The 20,647-nt window shown below is 44.5% G+C and overlaps 1 protein-coding gene and 1 long non-coding RNA gene across 2 annotated transcripts in view; one reads left to right on the top strand and one right to left on the bottom strand.

The window, feature by feature from the left end:
• LOC122458201 overlaps positions 1–4,515 on the bottom strand; it is a 41,652-nt gene extending 37,137 nt beyond the window's left edge. Inside the window, exon 1 of the long non-coding RNA XR_006278112.1 lies at positions 3,493–4,515. This is a non-coding gene — a long non-coding RNA (uncharacterized LOC122458201). The remainder of the gene's footprint in view (positions 1–3,492) is intronic.
• LOC119863164 (interferon lambda-3-like) lies at positions 1,622–6,635 on the top strand. The gene is made up of 5 exons (XM_038420981.2): positions 1,622–1,895; positions 2,964–3,041; positions 4,075–4,218; positions 5,050–5,130; positions 6,202–6,635. Exons 1-5 carry the CDS (start codon positions 1,740–1,742, stop codon positions 6,298–6,300), a joined length of 558 nt encoding a protein of 185 aa, XP_038276909.2. The 5' UTR covers positions 1,622–1,739; the 3' UTR covers positions 6,301–6,635.
• The last annotated feature ends 14,012 nt before the right edge of the window (positions 6,636–20,647 follow it).

Here is a 20,647-nt window from a genome sequence, read left to right on the forward strand (position 1 = left end):
GGAATGTTGCACATACCAAACAGACTATGCTGACAGCTTGTGCCACACACTCTCAAAGAAACTGCGGAACCACCTGATCAACATCCTCTACAGCAAAGAGGGAAAAATTAAGAATGAGCTCTCAAAACTGGATACTCTCATAAAGAACCAACCTTCCACACAAACTTCCTCGTGGCTGGACTTTACAAAAATTAGACAAGCCATTTACAAAACACACTTTGCTTCTCTACAAAAGAAAAAAGACACTAAGCACAAGAACAAATCCGCACAGACACACCCCTAGAACCCCGACCTGGGGTATTCTATCTGCTACCCAAGATCCATAAACCTGGAAATCCTGGACGCCCCATCATCTCAGGCATTGGCACCCTGACAGCAGGATTGTCTGGCTATGTAGACTCCCTCCTCAGGCCCTTCGTTACCAGCACTCCCAGCTATCTTCGAGACACCACTGACTTCCTGAGGAAACTACAGTCCATTGGTGATCTTCCTAAAAACACCATCCTGGCCACTCTGGATGTAGAAGCCTCTACACCGACATTCCATACCTTGCTTGTCACCATGAAAGGTTTTCCTCCTTCCCCCCCCGCCCCCCCCGCTGCTGGTGATGGCTTATCTTAAGTGATCACTCTCCTTAAAGTGTGTATGATAAACCCATTGTTTCATGTTCTCTCTGTGTGTGTATATAAATCTCTCCTCTGTTTTTTCCACCAAATGCATCCGATGAAGTGAGCTGTAGCTCACGAAAGCTTATGCTCTAATAAATTTGTTAGTCTCTAAGGGCCACAAGTACTCCTTTTCTTTTTGCGAATACAGACTAACACGGCTGCTACTCTGATTTCTGCCCATTGTGAGAGTACTGAGACCACTGTCCTCCCACCCTTCGCTGATCAGCGATGACTCGCAGAGTCACTCCTGAGGGCGGGGGAAAAAATGAATGAAAGGGCTGCTCGGTGGATCATTACGGTAACACAGCAAATCTGGAAACTGGGCAATGCTAAGATTAGAATCAGAACTCGCCTACTCTAGGCAGGGAAGCCTTGCATCGTTTGGTCATGATGTCATGCAGAGTTTCCCTCACCTGGGAATCCCTGGTAGTGGCACACGCAACTCAGGAGGGCAGAGGGTTATGAGCTAGATGCATCTGCCGTACTTTCACTTTCCGGTTTCCATTGATTCCAGCCGCATGAGAGCGTGGGTTTTTCTCCTTTGACAAAAGGAAAAGAAGATTTCGTTTTATTTTTTCCTAAAGAGTATAAAAGCAAGAGCAATGGAGAAGAGAGGCTACATTCACAGACCAGAGGGAGGCCAAGCAAGCCTGAGGAAGAAGAAGAGACTAAAGCCATTTCCCAGCAAACATGCTCCAAGGTACGTGCCACTAGGTCTGGGGCTTCTGTCTAGCACATGGGCTTACTAGACTGATCTGCTATGATCTACTCTAAAGAGTAAGGATCAAACATTATCCGTCCCCCTAAGTCTCTTACCTTGTTAGTATTAGTGCTGGGGGCCATAAATTAAGAGGCCTGATCTGAAAACATTTGTGAATAGAAGAGTTGAGTTTGCTCAGCTGCGATCTTTGGGGTCAAGCCACCAATGTATATATTTGATTGTAGTCCTCATCTTCCTGCACCCCCTCTTTCCCCACCTTGTCAGTTTATAGTCAAAATACAGTTTATAATCCTTGTAACCTGGCAATGGAGTGATGTGTGTACTTCCCCTCTCTGATTCAATTAGGAAAAATGATGGCTTGCAAACTGCTCCTCGTCCTGACCCTATGGACAATGTCCACAGAGGCCTTTCCCAAAGGTGCTCAGAGGAAGATGTGCCACCTCTCAAAATACAAGTCCCTGCCACCCCGGGAACTGGAGACCTTCAAGAATGTCAAGGACAGATTTGTAAGTGCAAAGAAGACACATAAGTAGGGCAATAATGGCAATGTGGCTGCTAGGCTGTAGTTTCAACCGCAGCCTTCTCAGCATATTACTATGGGCAGATGAAATAAGATGGGAGGAATATGCTTAGGTAAGTTTGGGGTGTAGGGTTGCAGACAAAATAGAGAGAAGTCTCTCTGCCTGGATCTTCTTTGTTGGTGATCCCCCACCCAGTCTTAGTTAAGAAAGGGCAAAGCTCAGAATATTCAGCTCCGGCAAGAGTCAGGGAGAGGCAGAGTCATGGCCGGGGCAGGAAAGTGGGAACTGATCTAAAGCAGAATTACAGATTAGACAATAGCAAGGGAAGAACGGGTTTCTTACTATTAGAAAGGAGCGAGGAGAGAAAGAAGGGACAATCTGTCTAAGTGGGTGTTCCTGATTCGAGTCAGTCTAAGGAGGTGAGGGCCTGGCCAGCTCAGATTTCTTACAGAGTCAACCGTCCTTAATCTTAAATCTCGGAAAGTTTTGAAAGGGGTTCAAACTCTGTCCTGAGTTACAATCAAACCTAGAGAATGAGACCCAGTTTTTAACTATAGGCGATCTTTCCCTTCCAAAGAAAACTGAGTCTAGTCCCTTAAACAGACAATCTGAGGAGCCCAAATTCATGTCAAGCCATCAAGCAGCATTAGAGAGATCAAGTCATTTATTTTTCAGTCATGAAAACATTCCACGTTAACCAATGCTGAAGTGGAGGAAGTGCTCCACTCAGATGAGTGGTCAAGAGTTAAAGGATGCCGCTTCTCAGTTAAACTCCTGCACAAATGCAGTTCACAACCTGAAACCAGCAAACCAATATGACAAGCGCGTGTTGTTGACATCTGTGTCATATTTGGCACCTTCTCGGAAAGAGCCAGGACTCCAGTACAACAGCATTGTTAGGGGATCGAGGTGTTGAGTCAAATTGTGCCAGGATTTTGCACCTTTGCATGGCTGAATGGGGTTATATGATGTAACTGAGGGCCAAATTTGGCACTTTCTCCCCTGCTTTGCTTCCTTTACACATGTCTCTGCGTTCTTATTTTGTGCCTCCAGGAGGACATCATGCTGTTATCAGACCGAAAATGCAACACCAAGATTTTCCACCGGAACTGGGAAGTCAAAGAGCTGTCGGTAAGAAAGACCTCTGCCAAGAGAGACAAAGTTACAAAACAGCACTAGCTTCTTTCCAAAGTTGCAGTACTGTCTCTTTCTAAGCTGGATGCTGCTTTCACGTGATCCTTTTGTAGAGTAACATGGAGAGGGAATTTATTCCCAAATGACACAGGCGTCGTCTGAGGTTGGAATCCGGCCCTTTTTCTATATCTATATATTGTATACCCTTCGGGCTGGGAAGCCAGACAAACGTTGACACTGTGGATCAGTTAAAATATTGCAACACAATATTTAGCACATGATAAGGCAAGCCACTGAAAAACAGGGGCAGCAGACAGAACAATATATTGTCTGGCTTCAGATGGCATCAAATAATTGAGCCAGGAAACAATTTACATCTCAGCATCTCTAGTTTAGCCCTGACAAATGGAAATCACTGTTCCCTGTTAATACAAGGCATGATACTAACCTTAACCTCAGTGCTCAACAAACCAAAGGCTTTGTCACCACCAACTCATCCACACCTGTCTTTACCATCTATTTCCAGACTGAATTGGTTAATCTCCCTCACATACGCAGCTCCAGGTCATATGGCAGGAAATCCTTAGTTTCTGTATTTTGGTTTTCCATGAGAGAATATTTTAGTTCTCTAAAAGCATATCCACATCTATGCACCGCCACTTTGAAGATCCAGAAACCGTTCCCCAAATCACCAGCAAAAATAAAAATAAAAAAATACTTGCACTGCCCAACTATGTCTTCAGATTGTAGTAACGTAAAAAAGGTTTGAGATTGATCTGAAGCACGAAATGTTGTTGGATTCCAAGGAAGGAAGGTGTAAGCAACAGAGTCCAAAGGTTCGTGATTAGCAAGCTCTGTGTACAGAGTGGATTCACGCCTCCCCTGCGTCTTAGGTCTCTTCCTAGTGGCCACGGCTTTGGAAAGTCTCCTTAAGCAGGCCACTCCTACCTGCTGCTAACACAGACATTCCTTATCTCCGTGTCTGCAACTCCCCTGGACACGCTGTTTTACCTGCACATTCTCTCCCTAGCTGCATGACAGAGTGACCCTGGTAGAGGCGGAGCTGCACCTCGTTATCGATGTGCTGGAGAACTTTGGGGATCCTAGTCTATCCGAGCAGCTGATGAGGCCATTAGAAATCCTCAGGCAAATCAGAGAGGACTTGAAGAGCTGTGTAAGTATTGGATTGCAAATGTTTCTTGCCACAGTGGGTCTGGGAATTGTGTATTGAACTCCGAACAGCACTAATTTCTTAAGTGGATCCAGGATCTAGGAATCCTTGGGCCAGCAGGGCCGGCTCCAGGTTTTTTGCCACCCCAAGCAACAAATTTGCAGCCCCAAGTTCCGAGAGCACAACTGGCCAAGCAAAAAATAAAGGATGGGCGGAATGCCACCCCAAGCACGTGCTTGCTTTGCTGGTGCCTAGAGCCGGTCCCGTGTGCCAGTAATTGTGGACTTTGGTTTCCACCACCATTTATAACAATGAAAGTGTCCGGATTACTTAGTTGCTGTATGCCTTGCTCATATACATGATCTAATTAGCTAATTAACTTGATTAACTAGTTAGGGACAGATGATGTCTGGCTGCTCTGCTACTGTGCAAGCGGCTATGTCCCCACCTTCAGCTCCTGGCCTGTAGTTTGGTATCACTGCAGACACTGTGCTCTCTTTAGCACAGCTACTAGGTTAGGTGGAGTTCCTCCCAGAGTTCCTCTGGGGAGCACAAGGCATTACCTCCCCCTATACAGGGTCATTCCCACAGTGTCGGAAAAGCCCTTAGTTAATGCTTCAAACACTTCTGAAGTTGAACAATATCATACAAATGCCTGGTATTATTAATAGAACATGGAAGGTTAACATGGAATCCACAAGTGTAGAGAACTAGAGAAACTCAATCAAAGCAAGATCTGCCTTGGACTTGTACCGAGAGGAAGGAGGCTCAGCCACTGTTCCTGAAATCTCGACTCATGTGCCAGTCTCCTTCATGTATTGACTTTCTTTTCAGTCCAGACATCAGCCTCATGGCCATCAACGCTCCGGGAGGCTGACTAGCTGGCTCCTAAAATTCCATGCAGCCAAGAAAATGGTGAGTACTTTTGGCAAACACACAAGATGAACTTTCATCACATGTTAGTGGAACAAATCCATACAGGATCATCAGCTCCATTCCGTTCCCATGGGGCCAGTGCAGGATGGTGCCTTGTATATTGTCCAGGACCTTCTGCTGTCTAGGCGTCCTGAGACTGAATTAGTTCAGAAAGCTGGTAAATCTCTCACATCAGGAAGGGTTGTTACATCTGCTGTCAGACTGTGACAGACCAGGCATCCAGAAAACAGCCTTTACCTTGTGGCCTAGTTTGGCTCCTCCCATACGATGCAAAGAGCAGAGTTTCAGATAAACACGTGGCATCTGAGCCTCCATTCTCTGTACCTTGTACCTTGTGGAATCATTTATATTTGTGCAAAATGCTGCTGACTCTGAAATCCCCCCTCCCTCACACTGTTGGCAGAGCTTTACACCAACTTGCTATTCGCTTTGAAGAGGTGGAGATGCTGGGCTGGGCAATGGGAAAAGAGGCCCAGAGATCATTCATTCGTACAGATCTGCCAGTGCCCAGGCCTTCTTAGGAATTAGATCTAGACAAAGATAATACCCGTCACATTGACTGTTACCCCAGATCATTGTGCCTTTTGCTTCATTCAGACTCGCTGGTTAATGTAATAGACTACACCACACATTGTTATATATTTAGAATTACAGAACATTAGAGCACCGTGTAAATGAGTATTTACTTAGGTTAGAGTGTTTGTAAGGTCTTGTCTATGCAGGGATATCCAGGAAAACTAATCTGAATTAACTAAAGATGTGAGTTTGAAGGGGATTATTTAAACTGCATTAAATCCCTGTATGGATGCTGTTATTCAGAGTTAAAGTGATCTCTGGAAGTGAAGTAAAGTAACCAAATTAAGACCACTTTAATTTTGAATGAGGGTGTTCACACAGGGATCTAACGCCATTAACTAACCCACTTCAAATTCAGACAGTTTGTTCAGATTAGTTTTCCTGGATGTCCCTGTGTGCAGTAGCTTTCGCTCGCCCATTGTGAGCCAGCCATTCTCTGTTACAAATGTGTTCACTCCTTCTCTCCTGTCCCAGGAAACTCCGGGGTGCCTGGAAGCATCTGTGATCTTCAATCTCTTCCGACTCCTGAACGAAGACTTGAAGTGTGCAGCCTACATGGACTTCTGCATCTAAAAGCAAAGTCTTTACACTATCTCAACTCATGCATCTAATCAGACACTGGAGAGCCCAGTGAATGGGAACCCTGAATCCTTCCTACAGGACACTGTATTTTACCAGGCATGATGCTCTTTCTGCCTTGGCATCTTACCACGGATACTCATCACCCATGATCTCTGAACAAACGATTCAGATACAACTGATCTTCAGGAAGAGACCTCTCCGACTCCAACTGCCAGTAGCTGATTGGTTGTAGGCCAATTCCTTAAGTGCAGCTAAAGTGTAAGGCCTGTTCCCACAGAAATCAATGGGAGATTGGCCATTGATTTCAGTGGGATTAAAATTTGGCCCTAGAGCATAGTATTATTAATTATATTGGTTGATTGCTACACAAAAATATTTGCCAATAGTATGTTGTGTTGCTGTTATTTATTTTAATTTAAAGGACTAGTTTTTCCCACCGGTTGTTTGATTTACAGACTAGTGCATATTTCATTATTGTCTTAGAAAGATGCTGGAAAATGCAATAATGTTGATGCATGGAAGGTGTTGCAGTATTGGACAGATTCCGAGAATCTATTTTTGTTTTACTGGCTGACATAATGATAAGCCATCTGATGCAATCCTTATTTAAACAAATCTGATTTGTATTTAAGTTATTTTTTGTATCCATCATTTATTTATATTTATGCATATTTCTCAAATGAACTATTTTTATATTTAATGTAAAAATGGAAGAAGTCAAATTAAAACTGAAATGATATAAATTGATGGTTGACCCTTTACTTGTTGACTGCATTATGTTCTGATCTCATCATCTCCAAAAAATAGAAAATAGCAAAAGTCATTAGAGGCAGGGAAGTACTTCCCGATGAGGAGAAATTGAAGACATTAATGCTGTTTAGATTAGCTGAATGGTGAGAGGGGACATAACAGAGATACTTAAAATAATGAAAAGTCTAAAGTTATAGGTATATTCCCACGATGAATAGGGAAATCCAAGGGAACCCCTGGTGGCAGGACTGAATATTATGGGGCCTTTAAATTGGGCAAAAAGCACCGACTATAATTACTATCCTATACTTATTACAGAATATGTGACATACTCTTCTAGAGTAAAATGCTGCTGTTTTAAGTGGAGCTTGAATGTAACATATATTGTTATTTACTTCCTTTTTATTTGTATGCATTGAAATCAGTGTGAAGACACAGCTCTGGGAAAACTATTCAACCGCTGTTGCAGAGTACATAGTGGCTGCAATTTACCCTGCTTGTTTCATTTTTTCCACCTCCTTTTTGAGGGTAGCCCATGAATTTAAGTACATGCTATGTTCTTTGCTGAATGGGGCCTCAGTATTGAGTTCTTGGTGCTTATCTGCAGAAAAAAATCACAATGGTCAAATGCAAAAATATTCCCACCAACCTGAACAGGAAGAATATCCTGAAGAAGCGTTTTGAAAAGTTTGGGCAAGTGGAGCAGATTTATTGCACACACGGAAAAAACTCTGACAATTGTGTACTTCTCTGACCATGAGAGTATTCAAGACTGGAATCTTAAAAAATATATCTACTGCATATCATTATAGGAAATGGATCAAAAAGGGCTACTGTTCTAAACTTCCACTTTTGAAAGGCTTGACTAGATTGTACATGCGAATGAGTTTGCAAAGGTGGTCTCATTTTAGTCAGATGAGAAAGTTTGTGTTACAAACCATTACAGAATTGTCAGTCTCATATTCAGACAGGCCTACAACTGGAAAATCAATATGTTTACAGATCAAAACAGAGATGTATTGCCAGACCTGTGTGTAAATGGCACGGCTCGGATCTCAACTTTGCCTGACTCTATCAGTGCTATTTGTCCCCCAATCTCATGAGCACAAAATAGTTCATAGTTTACAAATAGAAAAGCCTTCAGAGGGTGCAGGATCAGCCCCTTAATACATCTCCCTATCAGTATCCTAAAATATATCTTCTGGTCTTAAACCAGACCAGCTGAACGTCTTTTGGATTGGGGCTTCCATTTCATCTGATTTTCAGATATTTTCCTGTATATTTAGCCTAAATATTCCTCTTCTAAATTTCTTCTTGGTACTTAACACTCAGTCATACACACTTGCATGATGCTCAGTAATTCCTCTCCATCCTTGGAGGTTTACAGCCTTCATATATTTGTAGATGGCTGTCATATCTCCCCCAAGCTGTTGCTTAGCTAAGCTGTATGTTTCTAACTCTTAATGGTAGGTTGTCAATCAGTCTCCTTTAGGTCCTTACTAATATTTGTTGCTCTTCTCTGTTCTTTCATCACTGTGTCTACAACCTTTCTGGCCACGGGGTTCCTGGAAGTGAATGCAGTAGTCCAGGTTAGGTCTCACCAGTGACCAACTAGGACCATCACTCTGCTTAGTGATGTAATACCTTGATATAAATAGGACAAACTCAAATTAGTCTCTCTTTCACTGCTGTACCACAGTGCAAACTTGAATCCAGTTGCTGCCTGCTATCACCCTTGGGTCACTTTTCAGATTGCTTCTTTCCAAGTCTCTCTTTTCCAGTTGAATATTAGTATTTCACTTGATTTGTCCCTAGATGTGTATAGCTTGCATTTCAAAAAATTGAATCCCAGTTTACTTCCTACTCAAATCTCTATACTCTCTAGGGCCATTTGTATTATGTCTTTGTCCTCGCTAGTGTTCACAGCTCTTCTTTGTTTAATAGCTGCAGATTTTGTTAATATACTACTTCCTCCCTTTTTCTCTATCAATAATGAAGATGTTAAACAAGGTTTCAATATTCCACTGATTCTTAAAACAGAGCTGAGGCTAGGCATAAACAGACTGAGCAATTGCTTAGGGCCCTGAGCAACTCAAGGGGGACCCCTATTAATTATTACAGGGATTCACAAACTGTGGGTCAGGACTCCCAAGGCTGGTGTTAGACTTGCTGGGGCCCAGGGCCGAAGCCCATGACCCATCACCCAGGGCTGAAACCCAAGCCCCCACTGTCCAGGTTTAAGATTACAGGCCCACCTGCCCAGGGCAGAAGCCCTTGGGTTTCAGCTTTGACACCTCCCTGCCCCCGGCCCGGGATGGCAAGGCTTGGGCAGCCTCTGTCTTCGGTTCCTCCCCCACCCCCCATCCCGGGGTTGTGTAGTAATTTTTTTTGTCAGAAGGGGGTCATGGTGCAATGAAGTTTGAGAACTGCTGAATTATTAGAATATTTTGGAGGGAGGGAATATTCCTGCTTAGCGCCCCCAATGCACTGGCACTGACTTAAGACACCCCATTAGACAATTTCTCCTAAATGGAGGCACTACTACTCTACTAAATGGAGATACTACCATTTATCTTTACGACCATTGGCTAGTTTACAATCTACGTGGCAGTGCGTGTATCAGATCCATCCGGAATTAACTTTGCACAATACGTATTTGTGAACAGTTGCATCAGATACTAAAATCAAGATCTGTTATTGCGCCTACTACATTTGCTAATCCTTGACTTCTGCCCAAAAGAAAGATGCATGGTCTGATTTGCTCTTGTTACCACCATCCTCTAAACATTGAGAGAGTTTGTTTTTCTCTTAATATGTTTCCTTGTTTTATATAGTCACCTCCCTTTCCCCTTCCAATGGCAGATCAAAGGGTTGCCTTAATGAGGAGCACAAAGGCAGCTGTGTGACTGAGTAATGAGGCTTAGGAGCAAGATCAGTGTTCTCACACTGCATGGCTCTTCCCAGATTCACTCCACCCTCTTCTCCCCTCCTCCACAAACCACCTGTCAGACAGATGGATCTGAGCTTGGTCCCCACCTGTCTCTGCATTTCTTGTGGGAGGGGGATGAGTACAAATTTATCCCTGTTTAATTGCTGTCTCTGGAGAGGAGATTCCTGGGTGTTTGCTCTATTGTCCCCAGTTGGTGCCAGTCTTTGGGAAGGCATAAGTTCCTGGTGGGTTTGTCCGCCCTGTTCAGTGTCTTGTAGCAGCCTGCACAGCCATGTAATTCATCATAGACTCATAGACATTAAGGTCAGAAGGGACCATTATTATCATCTAGTCTGACTTCCTGCACAATGCAGGTCACAGAATCTCACCCACCCACTCCTGCAATAAACCTCTCATCTAAATCATGGTTTAAAGACTTCAAGGTGCAGAGGATTCTCCAGCAAGTGAACCGTGCCCCATGCTGCAAAGGCAGGCGAAAAACCCCCAAGGCCTCTTCCAGTCTGCCCTGGAGGAAAATTCCTTCCCAACCCCATATATGGCAAACAGCTAAACCCTGAGCATGTGGCCATCTCTGTCTGTTGTTGCCATGAGGAAAACTGAAATGGATCCTCTTTGAGGTACAGCAGCTGCAAGAGCTGGTTCCCCCGCAGTCAGGAAAAAACAGAGGAGGTTAATAAGCCCCCACCATCTTAGAACAAATTACATTTTTGTTTTCTTTTTGCAATGCATAGATTTTGCCCTCACAGAATGCATAGGGCTCCCCCTACACCACCAGAAAGCAGGAGGCGTGGGGGGGAAGAGAGAGGATTTGGAGTCACAGGTAGTATTCAAGGTACAAGGTACGCCCCCTTTGCACCTACTCCGCTTTGCACCTCTTCCTAGATGTATGAAACCAACCTCTGCTTTCACACATCCTCAGCATCTCTAACACTTTCTCTTTCCCCATCTGTCACCCAGTGGTTCACTAATTTCATTGATATGGCATATGATATGAGTGAGCTGGTTGCTCTTCACTGGTTTCCGGCTAGCCCAGGGGTGCCCAACCTGTGGCTCCAGAGCCACATGCGGCTCTTCAGAAGTTAATATGCGGCTCCTTGCATAGGCACCAACTCCAGGGCTAGAGCTACAGCCGACAACTTTCCAGTGTGCTGAGGGGTGCTCACTGCTCAACCCCTGACTCTGCCACAGGCCCTGCCCCACTCCACCCCTTCCCGCCCCCTCCCCTGAGCCTGCCGTGCCCTCGCTTCTCCACCTCCCTGCCAGAGCCTCCTGCATGCCAGGGAGCAGCTGATCAGGAGGTGCAGGGAGGGAGGGGAAGGGCTGATCAGGTGAGTGGGAGGGCTGGGGGGTGGAGGAGCTGATGGGGGGCTGCTGACCTATTAGTGTGGCTCTTTGGCAATGTACATTAGTAAATTCTGGCTCCTTCTCAGGCTGAGGTTGGGCTAGGGCATTGGTTACTGAATTGTGTAATTCAGTAACTGCCTGGCCTACTCAGTTATTCATCACTACCAGCTGATTACACTGGCAGACCCTGGGTTTGGCTGTAGGGTCCTACAGACTGTCCTGTACAAAATAAGTCTGCCACCTGTTGGAAACTGCTTGTTACTTTTGCACCCTGGGAGGGCTTGGTGTCCTTTGTAGACTGAGAAAGGGATGACATTCTACTAAGGAAAATTAAATCTGTGTCATTATGTTGCAACTTACCTTACTTCCCCTCCCTCCCCTCTGAGGAGTCTGAATAGGTTGGACTTTGGATTTTATTTCTTTACAGTCCCAATTTCTGCTTGCATTTTAAGCTCAGAAAGTTTGTGACTCAATCCAACAGGGCAGCTTTATGTTATTTACACTCCAGATCTCATAGAACTCTTTGCCTCATTGCTTCTTGGTAGGCGAAGGCCAGTGAAAATAAGAGTCCCTGCCTTGAATGACCACCCGCTCTTGAAATACCGTTGTGCTTAGTACTGCAGAACACACAGTCTGTTATTTTCCATCAGGCAGCCAGCAGGTGAATCATGCTTAATGTACTGAAATACACCGACCAAGTGATGCTGGAAGTGCGGTATTGTGAAAGCCTTAGCTAAGACTTTCCTTGCTTTAATGCATTTAGAACCTGATCTAGAGATCAATGAAGTCAGCAAGCAGACACGAGTTTCAAAGCAGTTCATAAAGAGTGTTGAATACTTTGAAATATCAGGTTTTAGGGAAGTATCAATATGTCTTTAGGCAAACGTGGCAGCTAGAGAGCTGTCAAAAGGCAGGAGCTTGCTGTGCAGCCAGTTAAATGAGACTGCTTATATTTTACATGCTATGTAATCTTTCGTATTGTTGCTGCTTTGTCCTGAGCAGTTAGTCAATATAAGGGGCCTTGCAGGTTATTAGGAGGAGAAATTGATTATATGAGTTGGGTATCTCTGATATCACATGCTATCTTTTAGGCCTCTGCTGGCCTGCCAAGAAGAATGTCTCTCCCCTCCCACCTCTGCAGGCTTCCAGAAAGAAAAGTGGAAATATTAAACTGTGAGGTGTAATTTTCTTCTCTCTCTTTGATCGTAGCAGCCAAGCACATACTATGCCCATATGGACAGTATCTGGTCAGAGGGTGACTGCTAACTCTTAGCCTTCTGAAGTGCTCAAACACAACTCATCAGGGCATCATGATAGTGTAATGGTACCCTCCCAAGCATATTGTTTAACTATTGCAGTGATCCCTGCTCACCTCAAAACTGCCTTAGGTCCTGTCCCAGAGTACAATGAAGTGAATGACTCCAACTGATTTCATTGGACTTTGGATCAGATTTAAGGGTTAAACTCTAATATTGAATATTATCTGACCGTCAGATGAGAGCAAAATACTTTATAATACAGCACCGATTGTGACACTTTCTAATATATCACTGACTAAACTGGCAGTCAGTGGCTGGATCATGGTGTAAATTTCTAATGCTCTTCTGTGTATAGAAGAGGCCAGCTTCATGCTTTAGAGATAATAGATTGTTCAACTTTTATATATATATATTTAAATAGAAAATATTTGATTTAAATAATTTAGTAAATATTTTAATAGTTTAGCTGTAGAGTATCCCATTCATAGTCAGTCTATGAAAGAACCGCTCAACTTTCCTGTCTTGCACCCTGAGACCACAGGTGTTCGTGATACTTCCTGGATCGCAAACATGTGGGCCTAGATCTTCAAAGGCATTTTTGTATTTCATTGTGAATTACAAGACAGAATCAAATGGGTCATGGATCTACAAGTTCCTGACCTCACTTGGCATAATCTTCAGGTCCTGATGAGAGAGAATTTTCATTGAAGCAGAAGAAGGCACGTGAAAGTGAATGGAGGAAACACAATGAAGAGCAAAGCTATCCACATTCCCCTCCTTGCAGATCTTTAATAATATCCACAGCCTGTGTAGTAAGAGGTTTGTTCACCTTTGTAAGAGCCATGGCTGTTAGATATTTTTTCTGTTGTCAAGGATTTCCTATTTATCCAAATAATTTTTATTTGCATCTGGGGGGCAAGACAAAACCAGAAAATTCTTGAAAAGTGTTCCATTAACATCTCTAAGGTGTATTTCATAAATAATGAATAACCTACACTGAAGTTCGGTTAGATCCTTTAGGTGACTGGCTAGCAGACCATCTTCCTGTCTCTTCCTATAGCTATGAATAAATCGTTATTGTGGTTTAACATTCCATTGCACAAAGCGCCATCAGCTCACGATTAGTGGGCTTGGAATGTTGAGCCATTCAAGTAGCATGACTGAACGGACATGACGCCATTACTTTTAAAATAATGTCTTTACTGTTATCAGAATAACCACAAATAGTGTGTGCATAATGTACATTGCAGGAGGTCAAAGGAAGCCTAAATAGCAATAGGATTTTAATGGCATATATTCTCAAATTGATAAAGGTATATGATAGCATAAATGGGCCCTTTTCATACTTTTGAATGCAAGGTAACTGTCAGTTTCTCCTGGGATAAAATGACACTTAGCACAATAGACTGTGGTGCCAGATCTGCAAGTTCTGGAAAATTCCAGATGGCCTGAACTGCTACACTTACCAACTCAAAATGGAGGCAATAGATACTTCCCTTCCTGTCCTCCACAGAAATTAGGGTGGATAAGGAGGAAAAGCCAGTCTCCTGACCCTCTCCCAGGTGACCATAGCAACACACCGATATCCCATAGTTCTAACTCCAGGACCCTACTTTTATGAGAGCAGGTGGGGGCAGTTCACATTTCAGGCAGTAGACAGTGACTGTAAAAAAGCATAGAATGGAGATGCAGATGTGGCCCCAGGGACACAGAAGATCTATATGACTTGAGGAAGTGATTAGCAGAAGAGCCAAGAGCCCACTGACAGGCAGGTATAAGAAAAAGGAACCTGGTTGGGGATGGTGTGACTGATGGGTGGACAGATAACATTGGAAGGTCAGAACCAGAGTTAAAGCACCCCTCAGACCCTAAAATATAATTGGTCTCCATCCTTTATATTCTTAAAGCACAGCATAAAGCTGAGACAACGTACAGCAGTGGTGGGCCGATAATTCTGCTGATGTCCGTCTGAGATTGGTTTGCATTTTCATACTATTCTTATCTACCATTTTTAATTTATTTTCGAATAATAAATAAAATCTTACTGCCTCCCAAATCACTGTGCCCTGAGCCCAGACCTCACGGGCTTGTTGGTTAGAACAGGCCTGGTCTAGATTTGAGCCTTTACAGTTCAGAACAAACAATACTTACTAAGCCCTGGTCTGCACTACAAACTTAAGTTGGTATAACTACGTTGCTCAGGAGTGTGAAAATCCACACTCTTGAGCAACAGTTATACCAACCGAACTCCCAGTGTAGATAGAGCTATGTCAACAGGAGAGCTTCTCCCGTTGACATAGTTACTGCCTCTCTGAGGGGCGGAATACCTACGCCAATGGAAGAAGATCTCCCGTTGGTGTAGGTAGCGTCTTTGCTAAGAGCTAAGCTGCACCAGTGCAGCAGCAGTACGGTTAAGTGTAGACAAGCCCTAATGTGTATTATAATAGCAATACTGTCATTGCCGTTCTTGTTTTCTCTGACAATAATCAAAGTCCTTCTGTGCTAAAGTTTGGCCTTGCAATTTGTCCACTCAGGAATTTGATTATCGCATCACTGTCTTTCAGTCACTTAAAAATTTAGCCGCTAAAGCCAGTTTCCTTGCCTGTTGATCTGATCATGTAACTCCCTCTGCATCCCTCCATTTGCTATGGCATCAACTCCCCATCGACCATAGCATAAAATTGTAAGCTTCTTGTCACCATTATCAATGCTCTGCCTTTTCTTACATATTCTCCCTTGTCGATCTTTGCTTTACTCCCCCACCCCCCAAACCCTTCCGTTCTGCCAGAGCTCCCAGCCTTGTCTGCCTGATTGTCTGTTTCTCACACAATCACCTCTGGACCTTCCTGGGTTGAGCCACTATGCATGGTAGGATTAGAGCTGGGTGAATAACTCATTTTTGTTCAGTGGCAGTTCCAAACAATCAGGAAAAGATATTTGGCTAAAGTCAAACCAGATCTGTTTTGTGTGTGTGTGTATTTAAAAATATCTGTTCCAGAGCAGGGATTCAAAAGTGAGTATCCCACACCAGGAGTCAGTGCCCTAACGACTGGCTAAAAGTGACTGGGTGGGGCAGTGGAAGCACCACAACTACATCTTCCTCCTCCATTTTCTGCATGGCCGAAACTGTTCTGACTAATGTCAGGTTGACTGAAACTACATTTTTCATTGAATAAACTAATCAGCTGAAAAACTTCACCCCGCTCTAGGCACAACCTCCTTCAGCTTATCTGCAAAGCTCCTAGTCAGTCTACATTCAAAGACCTATTTCTGATGTGCTGCTTACAGGGAATTGAGCTGACCCGAATGCAAATTGTAAATCATTTTGCATATTGTCATTCTCTTCTTTCCCTTAGCCTCTGTGGATGTGTCCGTGAACCTCTAAAGCTGGGACTGTCCTTCAGTGTTTGGGAAGTGCTAGGCACATAGCCTGCACTACCATAATTATAACAACAATTATTGTCTCACAAAACATAAGAGTAGAGCTGGTTGCAAAAATTTCAGCTAAACAGTTTTCAGCAGGAAAATGAAGTTTTCCTTGTGTGCACCCAGTGATAAATGCCAAAATGGCAGCTTCTCTCTCCTTATATCTTCCCAAACTTACTGTTTTGTCCCCAGACCAGGATGACCTCATGCTAGTCTTCCCTTCCTGCGGACTGTCCATCCCTCTGATTATTCATATGTTAGTGAGGTTTCCATTGTTTTGGTCATACCTTATTTAATTTAATTGGAGACAGGTAAATAGCTGCCTTCCCTCCTGTCTATGATAAAACCTTTTTATCCTTGTTTGGTCACAGACTTTAAAGTCCATCCGTGATTATTCATAATTCCTCATATAGAGTTAATACATACATTTTACAATTACATTAGTCACCAGTGTGACATTACCTTCCGTAAATGACCTTACTTGATACTGCATACAATCAGTTGATTCAATTACTTAGCCTCTTGCAGCTCATAGCTCTGAGCCATTAGTCCTAGCAGGATGCACTTTACCTTGACCCTACTAAAGTACCTAGGCTTTCGGAATGCCATTGGCAATTTTTGGGATCGAGGATGATTCTTCAGCTTCACATCTTCCTGGCTTACTGAGGCTTTGTCCTCCCTCCAGAGTCTTTGGTGTGTCAGTCTCAGATATTTTTTTCATTCATAAAAAACCAACCTACCTACTTCCATCAAGCAACCTGTTTCTTCAGCACTTCCAGCATCAGTGTGCATGCAGACCGCACATCCTTTGAATGCACTATAACCGGTTCTGTTTTATGCACTGTCAGTAAATACGTAACTAACACTTTGCTGATTGCTTTGCCTAGGATATAACCCAGCAGTGTGTTTGATTGACTGTGTCCGTGATTGAGAAGTGCACTCACATTCATATCCATTATACCCACCGCTTGTGTGAGGAGCCCATGTCCTCCTTTGATGCCAAGATCAGTTTTGAGAACATGACTAAATGCCTGCAGATCCTGAAGGAGAGGTACCAGGACCTGGATAACCAGGATATTTACTGCAATAATGAAGTAGAGTTCAGAGGCTACCGTGTCCTGCTCAGTCTCAGCAAGGGATATTCTCAGGTAAATCTTTAGTTCATTGTATCTGATCTATTCCTTCAAGAAAACTTAATTCTGTTTTGTTCATAGCACATAGATTAAGAGATGTGTATCACTGAGGTATTGTGTACAATGATGTACAATAGTTGACGTTCATAAGGCTAGGCAGCAGGTTATTAGTACTTGCGATTACAAGTTTTGGACCTGGACCGTGAGCTGCCAGACAAGTTTGATGAAAATTTGTGGGGGGAAGGAAGAGACTAAGGCCACAACACTTCCGCCAGCTTCAGGATGTACCTTGAGATCCTGATCCCAAGACTGAGAACCACAGTGCAGAACATCAACTAATTCATCATTAAGGCTATGTTTTAGTCACAGATATTTCTCGTAAAAGTCACAGGTCATGGGCAGTAAACAAAAATTCACGGCCCTTGATCTGTCCATGACTTTTACTATATAGCCCTAACTAAAACTTGGGCAGGGGGCCACTGGTGCTCTGGCAGGGAATGGCCAAGGGCACCATGGGTGCCAGGGGAGATGGCCCGGGACCCCCGCTGGTGCTGCAGGGGAAGGGTTGGTGGGGCTGGCAGGGTCTCCCTACCCAGCTCTGCGTGTCCCCGCAGCTCGTAGGCTGCGGAGGGGCCAGGGGCTGCGTGTGCTGCTCCCACCACAAGTCAAGCACCAGCTGAGCAGTTCCCATTGGCCAGAAACCTCAGCCAATGGGAGCTGAGGGGGTGGGGCCTGTGGGCGCAGATCCCCCTGGCCTCTCCGCCACCTAGGAGCTGCAGAGCTATGCCAGTGGGAGTTGGGGAGCCTGCCCCCCATGCCCTCCAACCCTTTGCCCCTACTCCTGAGCCTCCTCCCACACACCCAAACTATTGCTGCTGGCTCATTGACTGCCCAGCTCGGGCAGCCCCTGAGCCAGCACCAGGTGCTGCAGAAGTCAGGGAGGTCATGAAAAGTCATGGAATCCGTGACTTCCGTGACAGACTCACAGCCTTATTCATCATGTGTGCTGATGTTGCATTGTTTTCCTTAGCGTTGGGGGTAGGGAGAACATTATCAGAGGATGTTGTGAAGGCCAAGACCATAACAGGGTTCAAAAAAGAACTAGATAATTTCATGGAGGATAGGTCCTTCAATGGCTATTAGCCAGGTTGGGCAGGAGTAGTGTCCCTAGCTTCTGTTTGCCGGAAGCTCGGAATGGGCGACAGGGGATGGATCACTTGATGATTACCTGTTCTGTTCATTCCCTCTGGGGCACCTGGCATTGGCCACTGTCAGAAGACAGGATACTGGGCTAGATGGACCTTTGGTCTGACCCAGTATGCCCGTTCTTATGTTCTTAATGAATGTCCCTGCTGAGATGGAGCCTCCTAAACTACCCTCCAGGCATAACAGCAGCAGAGTGACCTCTGGCCCTTGTGTTGTTCCATACCAATGCCCTGTAAGGTGCCAGCTTCCCTTCCATTGTCCACATACAGGGTTCCAGTACCGTGGGGCCTGTGTCTGTAGATGCATATCTGCTGATCTCCTGCCAGTGAAGGTTTAGGCTGGTTCTTTGACACATGAACTATTTTCCCTGATTGATGTAATCAGTCTCTGCTCCATTCATGGCTCTTGTTTTCATCCTCTTGGCCCATTTTCATTTCTGTCTTGGGCTTGAGGTTTGGCTGATGTAAGCCATGCAGATGTTGCTGGTGCTGTGCTCTGCAGGCATGCCCAGATTTTGCAGGTGCTCAGCACCCACAGTTGGGACCAGATTTTCAGAAGTGCTCAACTCCCACTGTGCCATTTATGGGCAGTGTGCTGGCGCACTCTACTCACTGCAGATGGGGCACTCTACTCACTGGGGATTCACTCTGCCTGGCCAACACCCATTCCTGTGGTTGCACTCTACCGTGCTGTCTTTTTCACAGTCTGTGGCCCTTCGCTTACTCCAGGAGTCTTGCTGACTTATTAGGTGTAGTCCTTGATTTCTTTCAATGGGTTCATTGTACAGTTGATAACCCTTGATGGGCCATCGAACAGGCTAGGCAGTGCTGATGTCGATCTATCTGGGGGTGTCACCCTGATGCACAGCACAAGTTTGAAATACAGATATACCATCCATATCGATAACTAATACAAGGGTGATACAAACAAGATTATCATACTTGGCAAATCATAACATTTTCACTGGCACCTTACACGGCATATTTGGCACAATTTATTGCAATTTTACAATATTGGTTTAATAATAATATAAAGCATTCCACATATTCCATAGAGTGTCACGGGCTACACATGCATTAGACAGGGGAATTGGTCCTGAGGGTAAAGAGATATTCAAATAAGCCCGTGATTATTTGAAAAACAAAATGTTGAAAAAAGCTCACTCGTGTTTTGGTTCATGTTTGAATTTTTACCAGAAGTTAGTTTTATTTTTAAATTGCTTCGTTGGTAAATCAAATCTATTCCTCTAGACAGTAGTAGAGATTTGGCCAGTTCCTCAGTTCTCCCACCTATTTGTGCCATGTGAGGAATGGCTTTCCCTAGGATATCACTTCAAACTGCGCAGATCTCACAACCCCATCCATGGCATCTTCAAAACGAGTGACAGCCCGTGACTGCTCAGCACAGAAACAGCCCTGGGGAGAAGGGCAAGGGTGCAGGGAATTCTTTCAGCAGGGCTTGGTTAGTTCTACGTGTTGTGAGACAGTGACGGGATACCCAGCTGACTTGTGCTCTGGGAGAGGGGTGTGTGGTTGTACCCAAAATCTCACTGAGGACACAAGAAGCATCTGTCCCTCCCGCAATCAGGTGTGGGCTCTGTGTGAGCAATGCTGCCATTCTGCTTTCCAGAAATGGGGAGGGTGCTGAGGTTTAGCAGTGTCACAGGGGAGCAGTCTCCGCCCTGGCTAAACCACCATCTATGCTGGAGGGGTGCTGGAAAATTAGGTATATGAACATCCCTTGAATGTCTGTTCCCTTCTATTCATAAGCCCCAACCCCTGTAATTCCAGTCCTATCCCTTCCCTTCCATTCCTCTGTAGGCTCTTCTGTGCCCAGAGGAAGAGGTATAGTCGTCGGGGTATCACCGACAGCAGCACAGCACACCCTAGTGGTCTGAGACCAGACAAACAGGTTCCTTTACTGTTTCCGTATACCAAGAGCATATGTTCCACTCATCTATGCCCTAGAAAGGCGAGTGGACTGGTCATCTCTGAGTAGGAGCCGCACTCTGTGTGCACGTCTGTTTGAAGCAAGACTTGCAGACAACCTGTGGGTAAAGAGCTCTACTGGGGCGCACAGCATTGTGAGTTATCTGTTGTGTGCTCAGCCCCATCCAGTGTGATGAGCTCCGTGGGACGTCCTGCACCAAGAAATTATCTTCAGGGCTAAAATCCCAGCTGTTCCTTTAAGAGCAAGTGATATCATAATGGTGTGGGAACATTCTAAGGTTTCCTGTGGGCCTTTCCGAGCCCTGAGACAGGTGACTCTTG

The sequence above is a fragment of the Dermochelys coriacea genome, chromosome 11 (assembly GCF_009764565.3).
Source record: "Dermochelys coriacea isolate rDerCor1 chromosome 11, rDerCor1.pri.v4, whole genome shotgun sequence".
NCBI classification, from domain to species: Eukaryota; Metazoa; Chordata; order Testudines; family Dermochelyidae; genus Dermochelys; species Dermochelys coriacea.

Bases quoted from the DNA above. Each gene is read 5' to 3' on its own strand.
- LOC119863164 (XM_038420981.2), top strand. From the start codon at position 1,740: ATGATGGCTTGCAAACTGCTCCTCGTCCTGACCCTATGGACAATGTCC. The intron at 4,219-5,049 runs GTAAGTATTGGA...CTTTCTTTTCAG, and splicing joins GAGAGGACTTGAAGAGCTGT to TCCAGACATCAGCCTCATGG. The intron at 5,131-6,201 runs GTGAGTACTTTT...CTCCTGTCCCAG, and splicing joins TCCATGCAGCCAAGAAAATG to GAAACTCCGGGGTGCCTGGA.